We start from the raw sequence: 15000 nt of genomic DNA on the forward strand, positions 1-15000 counted from the left end.
AAGAAAGGCGTCCAACCTGGGGGAAATTTTTGGTACCTTCCCCAGCTGTGGGACTGGAGTCAGAGGGAGTTTCTTTCCTGTGAGATTTTCTGTTGGCCGACAACAAATGTTGGTTGGACCTCAGATAAGAGTGATGAGCCGAGGACGAGTCGTCGGCCAGCTGAACGCCGGCCGCCAAGGTGTTCACTCCCAGTTCATTGATGAAGATACGAAGATCTGGAGTATTAGAAGAGATAAATTGGTCTAGAACCATTAAATCCTTAAGAGACGTTTAAGTGGGGTCGATGTTACAGCCTTCCAGCCGCTGGTCGAAGGAGTGAGCAAGTTGAATGCTGAATTGCTCATAGTTCTTCGGGCTGGATTTTGATTGAGCGGAAGTCCATGTAGAAGCCATCGGTAGTCTTGCAAAAACTCTTCAGCAGGGACTTCTTCAGCAGCGTGTAATCAGTCACAATCGGAAGAGAAATTTAATTGCAAATCCTAGCTGTTTTACCAGACATAAAGCTCCTAGTTTCACAGCATAGGCCTCCTTTAGAAGTTCCGTAATCCTTTCAAACCTGGTTAGGTAGGAAGCGAAATCATCATTTTTATAAGCTAGTAAACGAGACCGGTCGACACACTCACTGGCAAGACAGAGAGGAGCAGGCTTACTTGAGGCGCCGATCAGGGCCAGCTCGAGATCTTTCTCGGCTTGCAGCTTCGCCAACTCAAAACTCCCGTTCTTCTCTCCGCTTTCATTCTTCTCTTTCCTCCCTCCGTTCTTCCATTTCCTCTTGCCTCATCTGTTCTTCTCTTCCTAAGGCACGTTCTTCTCTTTCCGCCGTTTCCTATTCCAACACATAACGACTGATTTCAGGTACAGAAAGACCTAGTGCCAGGGCCTGGATTTTGAGTTCCTTGAAGCTGGACATTTTAAAAAGAGACATAACTAGCGACAACTAAGTAAATAGCAACACCCACACAACCAGGCAACCAATACCACAAAACACAGTGTTACCGCCGCAGGAGGCGGTAGATGATGATGATGATGATGATCAGGATAATGAGACCCTCACGTCGACGCAATTGGTCTAGAAACAAATTGGTATAGAAACAAACATTCACCTTAACATCGGTAATTTCAGTAAATAGCACCCTCCAGTGAAATGAGCAAGAGAGAGAAGAGCCCTTCACTTGATGAAGGTCGAACTCATCTCTCTCTTGCTCTTCACCATCCGAAGATGAGCATCATAATAATAGCAAAACAACAGTACATCTTTAATACATATATATATTACGTAAAGGCACTCGTTCACAGTCTCTGACTGTCCCGAGCACATATCAAATGTGTCACAGATATTATTAATATTCTGAAGTGCACCAATAAGTATCACTAACTTCAAAGCACTTTCACTTACGTGTTACGGGTCTGGGGTGTCCTGGTAAACTTAAGCGGTGGTAAACTTCTCTGCACACGAGACCTTCAACAACACGTCCTCCTCCTTCGGACCTGTGCTGTATTCTCCCCGCGGGCCTCACTGTGACACCCAGTCTCCCTACATATGAGGTCATAGGTCACCGATGCTGGCCATTTGTATAAGGCGTCTTTCTTCGCTTAGGCCCTACATCAGCATTTCTTAAACCAAAACATGGCTCTTCTGCTCTCTCTCTCTCTCTCTCTCTCTCTCTCTCTCTCTCTCTCTCTGGTGGTAGCGGCAACACTCCCCCTGTCGAGTTTCACTCGAAACTAAGCCCTAATTTTTCATCTCCAACTCCTTCTAGCCAACACAGCTTTGTAACCGGGCGAATAAGTGTTGAGCTCTTCGTTTTCACCCTCACCTTGCGAACCTCACCATCTTCACTCGGCATGGCTTCTATAACCAATCCTAACAACCACTTGTTTCGTGGTAGAGACGGTTCAGCAATGATGACCATGTCTCCTCGCTGGAGGTTGTGTCCTGATTTGAATGTTCCTTGCCGTTTCCTCAGGGTGGGGAGGTATTCTCGAGTCCACCTCTTCCAGAATTGGTCTGCCATATACTGAGCGTGTTTCCATCGCCTCCGATACGTGTCTCCCAACGTCGGTTTGTCTTCAGTGGGGAAGCTGTTAGAGTTCATTCTCAAGAGGTGACGAGGCGTTAGTGCTTCAAGATCATTGGGGTCGTTCGATGAAGGGGTGAGTGGTCTACCATTGATGACCGTTTCTACTTCGCAGAGTAGAGTATGAAGACGCTCATCATCCATCAGTTGAGAGCCTACTATCGCCTGCATAACCCTTTTCACGGTGCGGATTTGTCGTTCCCACACGCCGCCCATTTGTGAAGCTCTTGGAGGGTTGAATTGCCACTCTATCTGGTTCACCAAGAGTGTCTTTCTAACTTTATCATCCTTACTCCAACTGATGACTGCGTCACGTAGTTCTCGGCGTGCGCCGATCATGTTGGTTCCATTGTCCGATGTGTTTCGGCAGTCCTCTTCGAGCTGCGAATCTCATAAGGGCTGCAATAAATGAGTCAGTACTAAGTGTTGCAAGAACTTCCAGGTGAACGGCCCTGATAGTCAGGCAGACAAAGATGCAGCCCCATCTTTTTACCTGGGCCCTTCCTTGCTTTACCATAAATGGACCGAAACAATCGACTCCAGCGTATGTGAATGCCGGTGCGCCTGGCTTCACCTGGACCTCTGGTAAGTCAGCTGGTCGTCCCTTATTAGGCTTCCAATTGTTACGCCGGCAGATTACGCAAGTGCGTAATAGTCGGTCCAGCACTCTACGGCAGTTCGGGATCCAGTAGGTCTCGCGTATTCTAGCGAGCGTGTATTCCCTTCCCAAGTGTCCGGCCTTGTCTTCATGTGTTTCCCTCACTATGAGTTCCGTGATCTTACTTTCTTTGGGTAAGAGGATGGGATTCATTCGATCTTGCTGAAGGGCAGCTCTCCTCAACCGGCCGCCTACCCTGATCAAGCCTTCCGCGTCTAGAAAGGGCTCCAACTGTCTTATCGGGCTCTTCTCAGCTGCTGTCCTCGTTGTAGCGCTTTCAGTTCTTCAGGAAAGTATCTTCGTTGCACACACCTCAGTACTGCATACCTCGTTGCTTCCATTTCCTCTGTTGACAGAAATTTCCCTTGTCGGGAGCCCCTTTCCTTGTTGCCCCGCCACGTTATGAACCTCCTCAGCCATGTAGTCCCTTTCAGTAGTCGATACCATGAGGAGTATCTGTTCCACAGTTTGTCTAGGGTTTCTTCCTTCTGGGTAGCGGATGTCATCAGGGTTCCAGTTTCCTTTTCACCTCTGGGTCATCGCTTGGAACTCCTTCCCTTGTCACGCCTTCCACTGGCCACTGATTTTTGTCGAGCAATAGAAAGGGTGGTCCTTGGGTCCACCTACTACACCCTCCAAGCTCGTCGCCACGCAAACCGCGACTAGCGTCATCTGCGGGGTTGAGTCCCGAGCTCACATATCTCCACTGATCTGGATCAGACTCTTCATGTATGACAGCTATGCGATTCGCCACGAATGTATGGAAGCGCCTTTCAGTGTTTCGTATGTATCTCAAGAGAGTGGTGCTGTCTGTCCAAAACACTGACTGTGACACGGACAGGTCTAGTTCCTTTCGTAATCGCTCGTCCGCCTTTGTAGCTAATACCGCCGCACACAGTTCTAGTCTAGGTATGGTTAGTTGTTTCAGGGGGGCCAGTTTGGCCTTGCCATACACAAAGGCAACACGGTGTAACCCCATCATGTCTGTGAGTCTCAGATAAGATACAGCACCATACACTCGCTGAGACGCGTCGCTGAAGTGATGCAGTTGGATATCTGTAGTGGTGCTCTCGATGTCATGTTGGTAACAACGTGGAATCCTTATGTCCTTAAGGTGAGGTAAACCTCTCAACCACCTCCTCCATGCTTCCTTTGACTCGTTGGCTTGGGGGTCGTCCCATCCTGTTCCACGCCTGCATTCTTCTTGAAAGATCATTTTGGCTCTGATGATGCATGGAGCAAGGATGCTGAGTGGATCATAAAGGGAGCTAATCATACTGAGGAGGCCACGTTTTGTCTCTGGTCTGGTCGGGATATGAACCTGTACTGCAAGTTGATCCTTCTCTAAGTCCCACAGGATACCCAAAGCTCTTTCGGTGGGAAGTTTGTCCATCAGTGGGATTTCCTTCACTGCCGCTGCCCTCTCTGTCAGTGGGATGGTTTGTAGTACTTTGCTGTAGTTGCAGGCCCACTTCGTGAGTCTGAAGCCCCCTTTATGCAATAGGTCTCTCAAGTGGTGTACAACAATTGTCGTCTTGCTCGTGGAGTTCACTGAGAGTAAGAGGTCGTCCACGTAAAAGTTTCGATTTGCCTTCGTGATGGCCTCATGGAGGTCTCGGCCGTGATCTTGGAATGTTCGCTGTAGGGCGTATGCTGCACACGACGGGCTCCAGACTCCTCCAAACAGATGTACTTTCATTCTGTATGTCTCAGGAGGTTCAGACAGTTCTCCGCCTGGCCACTATAGAAATCGAAGGGCGTCTCGGTGTTCTCGTGGTACTAGAACTTGATGGAACATTGCCTCAATGTCCGCCATTATGGCCACTCGATCTTGTCGGAATCTGAGCAAGACGCCCATCAGGTCATTGTTAAGATCTGGCCTTTGCATTACTTGATCATTCAATGAAGTCGACATATATGTCGCTGCACAATCAAATACTATTCTTACCTTTTCCGGTTTCTTGTGGTTTAATACTGGATGATGCGGCAGATACCAGACTGTTCCGGCTGCTGGCGGAGAGTCCAAGTGCAATGCGCGTTCCGCATGTCCCTCGTCCACCAAGCGTTTCATTTCCCTTTGGTAACGAAGACATAAGGCTGGATCTCTCATTAGGCGTCTTCTGAGTTCTATAAGCCGTCGTTCTGCGAGTTTCAGGTTATTCGGTAGGCCTGGTTCCTTGTATCTGAATGGGATAGGCAGTTGGTAATGCCGATCTACTTGTTGCGTGGTTGATGACCATAATTCTATTACCCTTCGGTCTTCCATCGAGATAGTATCTCCACAATGAAGTGAGAAGTCACTTCCTAGAATGGAACCATACCGAATCGCACTCTGTTGCCTCTGTGCTATCGCTGTCATCCCGGTAGTGCGCACGTTCGTTGCTCCAATAGGCTCCCCATCTTCAAATCTCATAGGGCCATTGACGGTCCAGCCGAGGAGAGTGCGCGTTGCAAACGGCTCTCCATCTCCTCCGGCCCTTATTTCTAAAGGCAGTAGGGCTTGTGGTGTGTCTAGACCTATGAGGAGGTCCACTCCCCCTGGTATACAGGTCGGGGGAATGTCTTGAAGGTGAGGCCATCTGACTATGTCTCTATTCTTAGCAATTGAGCCCTTCAGAGAGGACGGCAGCGATGGTACTATGAGTACTTTGCAGAGAAAGATAGAACGGTTCCTCCTTGTTCCGATACCAGTCAGTTTCAAGTTGAGTTCTTCAGTGGTGACTTCCTTTCCTTCATCCATGATGGTTCCAATGGATAGCGTTATCAGTTTTCCTTGGCATGCAATTGATTGGCCAGATCGCGGGTGCAGTAGGATCTGTCACTGCCCGAATCTAGGAGGGCTCCGGTGATGACGCCTGGTTCTTCGCTCCGCTCCTTCGTAACTCTAACTCTGATAATGGGGAGAGCAATCTGTTCCGCGCCATTTAGTCAGATCCCCTGTCGGGAGTTCTCCACTTTCAATTCTCCTCTCGTTGATTCCCTTGTTGATTCTCCCCTGACCCAACGGTGAAGATCTTTCTCAGTGTTAGGGGTGGTGTTTTCGGCCTCCCATCTTGCTCTCTTGTAAGTCGTTGCGCGGTAAGCATCACTGGTAGAGGGAGTCGAGGGCGCCGTACCTTTGAGCGGTCTGCGTCGGTCTCCCCTCGTGAGCGGTTCAGTTTCTATGTCATCAATGAGGCTCCTTGTCACTGTTTGCTGGTTACCTGCGGCTTCCCACGGACGCGCCTCGCGTCCGGTGTTACGTGGGGCAGTATGTAGCAGTCTTGAGTGGCGTTGACTGCAGCCACTCATGCCACACTTAACCCTGCGCACACAATTCTTTATCCAGTGTCCTTGTCTAAAACAGGAGAAGCAGCGGCGGTCCTGTCTCATTAGCTTCACGCGCTCCCCCACGTCCATGTTGCGGAACTTCCCGCAGTCACTCGCCTCATGGTTTCCCTGGCATATAAAGCATGATTCACCTTCCATCTCTGTGGAGGTAGCAGTGACGAGTCCTATAGCTCGTTTCGTGAATTGGTTTGGGCGTTCTTGTTGCGCTCGTTGCTGCATTTCTCCTGAGGCCGCTACAGGTAGGCGCTTTTCCGTCCTCCTCACCACTCTCACTATGAAGCCTAACATCCACTCTGCTTCACTTTCAATTTCACCGTTTACTTCTTCCCAATAGTCCATCTCCTTTTCGTAGTCAGTGCTCAGCTCCCCTGTAAACCTGTCCGTGATGATACGCAGTATTTCATAGGCATCAATTTGGTTTAGTGCTCCAAATTGTTTTAAGTTGTTCACACAGGAACTCAGATTATTCCTAAAGGTACGTAATCCTTCGATGTCTTCTAAGCTCAGGTTTGGGCCGTACATGACCTCCCTCACTAAGAACTGAATGTACTTTCGCTGATTTCCATGCCTGTCATTCAGTATCAACCAGGCCTGCTGGTATCCCTCCGTAGGATCTGCATACCGGTTGCACCCATGAAGATCTTGTTTAGCCGAGCCAGAGTATGCTGAGATGAGCAATTCCAATTTCCGCGAATCTGTTATGTTGCCCGACCGAACGTGTTTCTCAAAATTGTCCTTGAATGTCCAATACTCGACGCACGTCCCTTCTTTAAAGGTGGGCACAGGCCTCTGGTTGAACTGCATGATTGTGGTCATTTCTTTCATCCAGTTTCCATTTGTTGCTGCCTCCGTTGTGGGCTCCCGAGCTCCCAAGTTGACGCTTCCATTTGGTGCAGTGAGCTCGTTCCTTCTCCCGTCGCCCTCCCCCTGGTTGGGCGTCTGTCCTTGCGTCTCGAACCGGGATGAGTCTCCCCTTTGTGTCAGTGGCGATTCAGACGCCATGGCGTGGCTGACGTTCTGCTTCAGCGACATCTGTGTTGCGTGATCTCTTCCTGTTGCTTCTGGAGCATAGAGCGCAGCTAATTCTCGGTGCACGCCTTGCAGTGTACTCATGAGATGGTCATACATTTCCTTCATTTGGTCACTCCGCTGTTCTGGCCAAATTTGCCTTCGGGAGCTCGTTCTCTCTGCACTGGGGCTCGTCTCTCGTTGCCACTCTACTGCAGGAGGACTGGGTAGTTCCTCACTACTCGGTGGGCTGCTTGCTTCTGCTTTATTCTTTGCCATCTCCGTTAGGACACGACGATGGTGCCTCTCGTGGGCTTAGGTAGTCGATCCTCTCCGTGATACCCTCGTGTGCTTTGAGTCCGTAGCACACTCGTGTGCCTGCTGAGTCCGTAGCACACCCTCGTGTGCCTGCTTAGTCCGTAGCACACCCTCGTGTGCCTGCTGAGTCTGTAGCACACCCTCGTGTGCCTTCTGAGTCTGTAGCACACCCTTGTGCGCCTGCCGAGTCCGTAGCACACCTTCACGCGCCTGCCGAGTCCGAAGCACACCCGCGTGCTTGCCGAGCGCTACACACCCTCGTGTGCTCACCGAACTTGTGCCACGCCCTCACGTGCCTGCGACCAGCACCTTCGTGGCAGTACGCCTCGACACGCGAGCCCACTACAACACAACACGTCTACCATTTCGAGGGAGAGAGAGAACTGACGGGGAACGAGAAAGAGAGCTCTAACACTTACCAGTTGAGAGAGAGAGAGAGACTTGCGGCGGGGAATAAGATGGCATCTGGACGGGCACTCACGTCTGGCACGACGTGGCAACCGTCCCACTCCTCTCCGGTCCTTTGCTGGGCGACGGCGCTCCGTTGCGGTCGTCCCGCTGGGTCGCCAGCGGTCCCCGCAGCAGGGACGCACGTACGAACGCACGCACTTGTCTGGCCGCCGTCCCACGCTCCGCTCTGCCCCGCCCGCCACTCCTGGGGTCAAAGAGAAGGCCAGCCCCGTCGGTCGCGCCTCTGCTGTCCACTCGCTTCTGGTTGCCCCACGTTTCGACTGTTACCGCCGCAGGAGGCGGTAGATGATGATGATGATGATGATCAGGATAATGAGACCCTCACGTCGACGCAATTGGTATATTTGGTCGAAACCTAGAAACAAACATTCACCTTAACATCGGTAATTTCAGTAAATAGCAATACTCACGCCCTCCAGTGAAATGAGCAAGAGAGAAGAGCCCTTCACTTGATGAAGGTCGAACTCATCTCTCTCTTGCTCTTCACCATCCGAAGATGAGCATCATAATAATAGCAAAACAACAGTACATCTTTAATACATATATATTACGTAAAGGCACTCGTTCACAGTCTCTGACTGTCCCGAGCACATATCAAATGTGTCACAGATATTATTAATATTCTGAAGTGCACCAATAAGTATCACTAACTTCAAAGCACTTTCACTTACGTGTTACGGGTCTGGGGTGTCCTGGTAAACTTAAGCGGTGGTAAACTTCTCTGCACACGAGACCTTCAACAACACGTCCTCCTCCTTCGGACCTGTGCTGTATTCTCCCCGCGGGCCTCACTGTGACACCCAGTCTCCCTACATATGAGGTCATAGGTCACCGATGCTGGCCATTTGTATAAGGCGTCTTTCTTCGCTTAGGCCCTACATCAGCATTTCTTAAACCAAAACATGGCTCTTCTGTTCTCTTCCTCCTCTCTCTCTCTCTCTCTCTCTCTGGTGGTAGCGGCAACACACAGTACTCGGGAAGACGCACCCCCGGGACAGCACAAAACAGCTAAAGGTACAGTACAGTGCAGGATAGACAGTCAGCACAAAACTACTAAAAAAAACACCATTGCAGCAAAAAGCTGGCGACTGAAAGAAAATAAGCCAGGGGAATAACAACCACAAAGCAGTTGTGTGAGGCTACGGAACTCACTTCTGGGCCAGGGAGAGAAAGTGCGCACTTTCGGTGACTTTAAACTGGTCAGAAAGAGATATAAGAACATAACCTTAGACATCATTGGGGTATTATCCTGGCGAGATCGCCACGTTGTTAAAGGACAGACGCGTTAATGAAAGGAGGGTGAACGACAGCAGCCTCTTTAGCCTGGTACTCGTACAAGTAAGATAATGCACACACCTATGATCTAAGGAAATATACAAACGGCACTCTGTCAATGGACCGCCGTGGTACAGTGGAACCATGCGTGCTTTGGGATCCTAGAGGTCTCCAAGCGCACGGTCTGAGTGTAGGTTGGGCTTCCTCACTCGGGGTGGGCTTTAAGATAGGAGGTACCCTAAAAAGTATCCCCTTTAGCCTATAAATTCCCGTGAAAAGCCCACATGGTATAAAAAAATAAATAAAATAAAGTATATTCACATGCCAACACACATCCCCACAAAGTCTACCACTCCCACCAAGCAGGACAAACTGGAAACAGATAGACAGCTGACGATTACTCATTGAAATAGCGGAAGAACACCACGACGAGGCCACGAGGGTGAAGGATGACAGCGCTGAATCCGCCGGGTGTGGAGGCTCAGAGAGGGATAGGAAGGCAGGAGGCAAACACCGCTGATGTCCACTCGCCAGAAACATCCCTAGGGATGAGAGGAAGAGTAGGAGGCTAGGAGCTCTGTGGGATGCGCTTGGTCCAGTAGGCTTATCAAAAGTTTGCTCCACTTTGTCTTTCCTCCATGAAGGCAGGCAGACGTCACCAAGCATCGGCGTCACGTCGGCAGGTGAGCCCGGGTAGTGAAGCTCGAGTGATTGTAGATGAGGTCTCGGACTGGCGGTGAAACACAGGTTAACAACACCAAAACAATCAATGAAATCATCGATTCCTAGTGTAGAGACGAGCGCGCGCGCGCGCGCGCGCGCGTGTGTGTGTGTGTGTGTGTGTGTGTTCAGCCTTTACAATATTAAAAAGAAAAAAAAAAACTATAAGAATTATTGCAACTGTAAAGTATCAGGAGCAAACCAGAGCACTCTTTCTGTCGCTACAAGTATCTCCTCTTGAAAAAAAGAAAAAATTGTATATATGCCATTAGCAAGTTAAAGCATAAATTCAGTAATAATTGCTTGCCTGTAATATTTAATGATATAATTATCAGAAACAACCAAGTCCATTTTCATTTAAAAAGACATAGTCAAGAAATTCATTTACCACAATGTCGAACAACTCTGTTACATAATACTTTCAGGTATAAAGGAGCACTAATATGAACATGTATCCAAATACATCCAGCATAATTGTAACTTTTTAGCATTCAAGCACAAATTCAAGACTTATTTTAATCAAATAACTATCTCTGTAACATTTAATGTCATGTTATCTAGATTGTTATATTATTATTATTATTATTATTATTATTATTATTATTATCATTATTATTATTATCATTATTATTATTATTACTATTATTATCATTATTATTATTATTATCATTATTATTATTATTATTATTATTATTATTATTATTATTATTATTATTATTATTATTATTTCAAGGGAGGAAGTCAAACAAGCATTGAGGAAGATGAATGATGGGAAGGCAACAGGGCCAGATAACATACCTGTAGAGGTGTGGAAGAGTTTAGAAGAAAAAGGACTTGAGTGACTGTGTTGGTTGGTAAATAAGATCTATGAGAAGGAGAAAATCCCAAATGCATGGAGATGCAGCGATATTATTCCAATATATAGAGAGGAAGGAGACATATAGAACTGTAAAACTTACAGGGGAATTAAATTAATGTCGCATACAATGAAACTGTACAAAAGGATAATTGAGAGAAGAGTAAGGGGAGAAACACAAGTGGGAGATGAACAATTTGTATTTATGCCGGGGAGAAGTACTACCGATGCAATCTTTGCACCTAAGACAACTGCTGGAGAAGTATGGGGAGAAACAAAGAGAGGTACACCTTATTTTCATTGATTTTGAAAAAGCTTATGATAGAGTACCACGTCAGGAAGTTTGGGCTCCTATGAGAAGGAAAGGAGCATCAGAGAAGTACGTGAGAGTGATCCAGGACATGTACGAAGGCTCAAGGACGAGGGTAAGGAGCAGTGTGGGTATAACAGAATTTCTGTGTGAGAGTGGGTCTGCACCAGGGATCTTCTCTGAGCCCATATCTGTTCAACCTACTCATGGATGAGTACTGTTCAGAATATAAAGGAGGCCATGTTGTTCGCGGATGACATCGTCTTGGTGGATGAAAGTAGAGATGGTGTAGAGAGAAAGTTGGAGAGATGGCGAGGAACATTGGAAGAGAGAGGTTTGAGAATTAGTAGGGAGAAAACGGAGTATCTGAATTTTAATGGTCGACAGGAGAGTGAAGTATGGATGCAAGATATGAAGTTAAAGGGTGTCAAGTAGTTCAGATACTTGGGCTCTCATATATCAGCGGACGGCAGCCTGGATGGAGAGATCATTCACCGTATCCAATCAGGCTGGAAGAATTGGAAAAGAACAACTGGAGTACTCTGTGACCAAAAAATTAGTGCCAGAGTAAAGGAAAAAGTGTTCAAATCGGTGGTTCGACCCGCAATGTTATATGGTGCGGAGAGGTGGCCAATAAAGAAAGCACAGGAGAATAAGTTGGAAGTTGCTGAGATGAGAATGTTAAGGTGGATGCTTGGTGTGACAAAGAGGGATAAAGTGAGAAATAATTTTATAAGAGGAACAGCCAAAGTAACGGAGGTGACAAAGAAAGTACAAGAAAGGAGAATGCGATGGTTCGGTCATATCAAAAGGAGAGAAGAAGGGTGTGTCGGCAGAAGACTAGTGGATATGGAAGTGGAGGGAAGAAGACGACGTGGCAGGCCAAAGAAAAGGTGGAAGGATTGCATCGGAGAGGACCTGATGGAGAGAGGATTGAGTGGAGAGGAGGTTGGGGACAGAGCCTTGTGGAGAAGACTACTGAGGAACAGCGACCCCATATGAAAATGGGAACAGCTGCAGATTATTATTATTATTATTATTATTATTATTATTATTATTATTATTATTATTATTATTATTATTATTATTGTTTTTATTATTATTATTATTATTATTATTATTATTATTATTATTATTATTGTTATTATCATCATTATCATGTATTTATTTATTTATTATTTTTTACCTTCATATAAATAATTGCAATATCATTATTATGAATTATATGTATGTGCAACTTGCCCTTTACATTGCAAGTTATCTGGAATTTCTTATCTCTATAAAGAGTATATTAGGACACATATATCCTATGGTACCCAGTCCTCATTGTCATAGGTATTGTTTTGTCCGTATTTATTTACTCCAGTTATGTAACTGTATGTGTCTTATGACAACAAAATTGTTATTAATATTATTATTTGATAGTATTTTCCACAATATCCTGCTACATAGATTTTCAATTATGGTATACGTGGTAATGCTCACAAATAGTTTACTAGTTACTTAAAAAATATGAAACAATATTCTTAATTCAACAATGTACCATCGCCTTATAACAATGTTATATATGGTGTACCTTAGGGATCTATTCTTTTTTTATTTTATGTAGGAGAGAGGGTCAGCCAAGGGCGAAATATATTGAAAAAAAGACCCACTTGAATGCTGGTTCTCTAGAAGATAAGTAAAGGGATAGCTAAAATGTCTTGATACCTTAGATCTATAATCTTCCTTTTATATCTAAATGACATTGTTCGTAGTAGTAATGTATTTAAAATTCGCATTTTTTGCTGCCAATACCATTATCTTCTCTGAAGGTAAAAAGTTTTTAAATATTTCAACCATATTAGATAAAGAGCTAAATAAAGTTTCTAAATGGATTATGAACAACAAACTAACTATAAATATAGACAAAACCTGTTTTATGATATCCAGCCCCCTCATGACTCGTCCAGAGCAAACAACAATGAACATAAATAATATATCATTATAGGAGGTCTGAGAATTTATGTTTTCTAGAAATAGCCATTGACAACAAATTAAAGTGGAAAAACCATATCTACCGGATGAATTTTTTTAACAGGCATAATATATGATTTAGAAAACTATTTAAATGTAAATTGTGTATTTCAAGTGTTATTATGCTTTGATATATCTCTTCTCTGTTGTTCAGCTTTAAGGGGGGATCCATACAAAACTTTAACAAACTTTGAGACAAAAGAAACTACTACGAATTATGTCCTTTAAAAATCATTATGATCACATAAATTGCATCTTCAAAGATTTAAAATGTTAAAACTTCCTGAAATTATTTACCTACACATTCTTTTATTTGTACATAAATCTGTACACTCTCTACCCACAGACATTGCTTCTCACCAATATCTCACAACATAACTAGCAGACAACACAGTCAACAGAGTGCATTAGCAAGAGTAAGTAAACACTGTAATGTCTCACCAAAAAAAAATTATTCATAAGCCAGGAAAAATATGCATTCAAGTCCAAAATAACCCAGAACAGTTTTAATACATATCATATTTTGTGATTTCTTGATTTATCAGTTACAATTGTTTGATATTCTATTGTTACTCCTACTATTTTCTGCATCATTTTATAGAAAATATTGATATCCTGTTTGTTACACATATCTTTGTATATTACTTTTTTACGAAAAACGTAGATATTCTAATGTAGTTGAAGTTATTATGTGCATTACTTTATACAAAAATGTTAATATTAATTTCCATGCATATGTTATATAAAAGTGTAGCATTAATTCTTTTGGCCGTATAGTACTTTGTTTTGATTAATACGTATGTTAATCTTGGGTCCTTCTAAAGCTACGGTTTATTGGACCAATAGTGTTAAGTAATATACATAAAATTTCTCGTAAAATTTATATTGTATGGCCTAATAAATATATCAGTATCTCTCTCTCTCTCTCTCTCTCTCTCTCTCTCTGAACAATGCTTACCAAACACAGGAGAAAAAGAGTCAATGAGATATCATTCCCTAAAGAACCCAATGGATTATTTAAATTATTCAAATTTTGAAACCCTATTTTTGAAAGAATTTACACAATTGGAAAATGAGAAATGCAGAACCAAGAAATAAGTTCCACAGTTTAACATAAAAAAGGATGAAGAACTGAAGATACAGCTTAATCAATACATTGAGGCGGCAGACGTAACAGGAGTGTAGAAAACCTTCGGCAGTAAGGCCATGGCGTGAAGGGGGCATGTTAAGGGAAGCGGATAGAATAGTGCACGATTCCTCCTATATTTTCAAATTTCTATTTCAAGAGTAGGAGGGGCACCGGCCATGAACAACAACGTTATCTATCATAAGGAAGTATTTAGAATACTGGTTTAGGGGCAGTTAGAATTTTGGTGTATATTATATAATTATCTTTTCGTTCTTTCCCATACTCAGTCGTGATCCTTATGAGTTAGTCCCCTACTTAAAACTTTTTAAATAATCGTTTGAATGAGAGTGGCTTTCCACCGCGATTATGTGAACAAGCCAGCAGCAACCATTCCATCCCCAGCAGCCCATACGCGCCATTGCGAGTCTGACTCGATTACAGTGCTTCCATTTTAGGGTAAAATACCCTAAACTAGGGTAATTGGACCCTTCTTAGGGTAGTGTTTAGGATAACGCATAAACTAGGGTAATTTTAGGGTAATCTGCTGTCTTACGGATAGGTGTGCTTAGAATGGTGCCAATCTGGTGGCAGACTGGTTCTCTTTCATGTTCGATTCATGTACACAATCATCCCCGTGAGTTGTATCATCCCTTCACCCCCAACCCCATCCCCTTTCTCCTCAGTCTCCACTCACCCGTCTACTACGCGTACACGTTTTGGACCTTCGGACGGTTAGATCACAGTTCACACACAGACAGTAACGGTGACACAGTCAGTCACTTGCCGCAGTAGTGGCTGTAGTGTGTAGTCCTGTGTGTGTGTTTGGGGTT

The 15000-nt window shown here is 44.9% G+C and overlaps 4 protein-coding genes across 5 annotated transcripts in view; 1 reads left to right on the forward strand and 3 right to left on the reverse strand.

Moving 5' to 3' along the window:
• LOC123511318 overlaps window positions 1-9808 on the reverse strand; it is a 15560-nt gene extending 5752 nt beyond the window's left edge. Inside the window, exon 1 of one of the 2 annotated variants that reach the window (XM_045267101.1) lies at window positions 9541-9808. The gene's annotated coding sequence lies outside the window, so the exon portion shown is untranslated. Of the gene's footprint in view, window positions 1-36; window positions 252-9540 lie in introns of those variants that run through there. The other variant, XM_045267102.1, reaches the window with a different exon arrangement.
• Window positions 3243-4436, reverse strand: LOC123511096. The gene has a single exon (XM_045266710.1). It carries the CDS (start codon window positions 4434-4436, stop codon window positions 3243-3245), a length of 1194 nt encoding a protein of 397 aa, XP_045122645.1.
• On the reverse strand, window positions 4479-5477 carry LOC123511097. Its single transcript, XM_045266711.1, has one exon. It carries the CDS (start codon window positions 5475-5477, stop codon window positions 4479-4481), a length of 999 nt encoding a protein of 332 aa, XP_045122646.1.
• A 1427-nt stretch (window positions 9809-11235) lies between the features above and the next one.
• Window positions 11236-12360, forward strand: LOC123511098. The gene is made up of 3 exons (XM_045266712.1): window positions 11236-11359; window positions 11489-11742; window positions 12346-12360. The coding sequence occupies exons 1-3, from the start codon at window positions 11236-11238 to the stop codon at window positions 12358-12360; spliced, it is 393 nt and encodes a 130-aa protein (XP_045122647.1).
• The last annotated feature ends 2640 nt before the right edge of the window (window positions 12361-15000 follow it).

This window comes from Portunus trituberculatus, chromosome 31 (assembly GCF_017591435.1).
Source record: "Portunus trituberculatus isolate SZX2019 chromosome 31, ASM1759143v1, whole genome shotgun sequence".
Lineage (NCBI taxonomy): Eukaryota > Metazoa > Arthropoda > Malacostraca > Decapoda > Portunidae > Portunus > Portunus trituberculatus.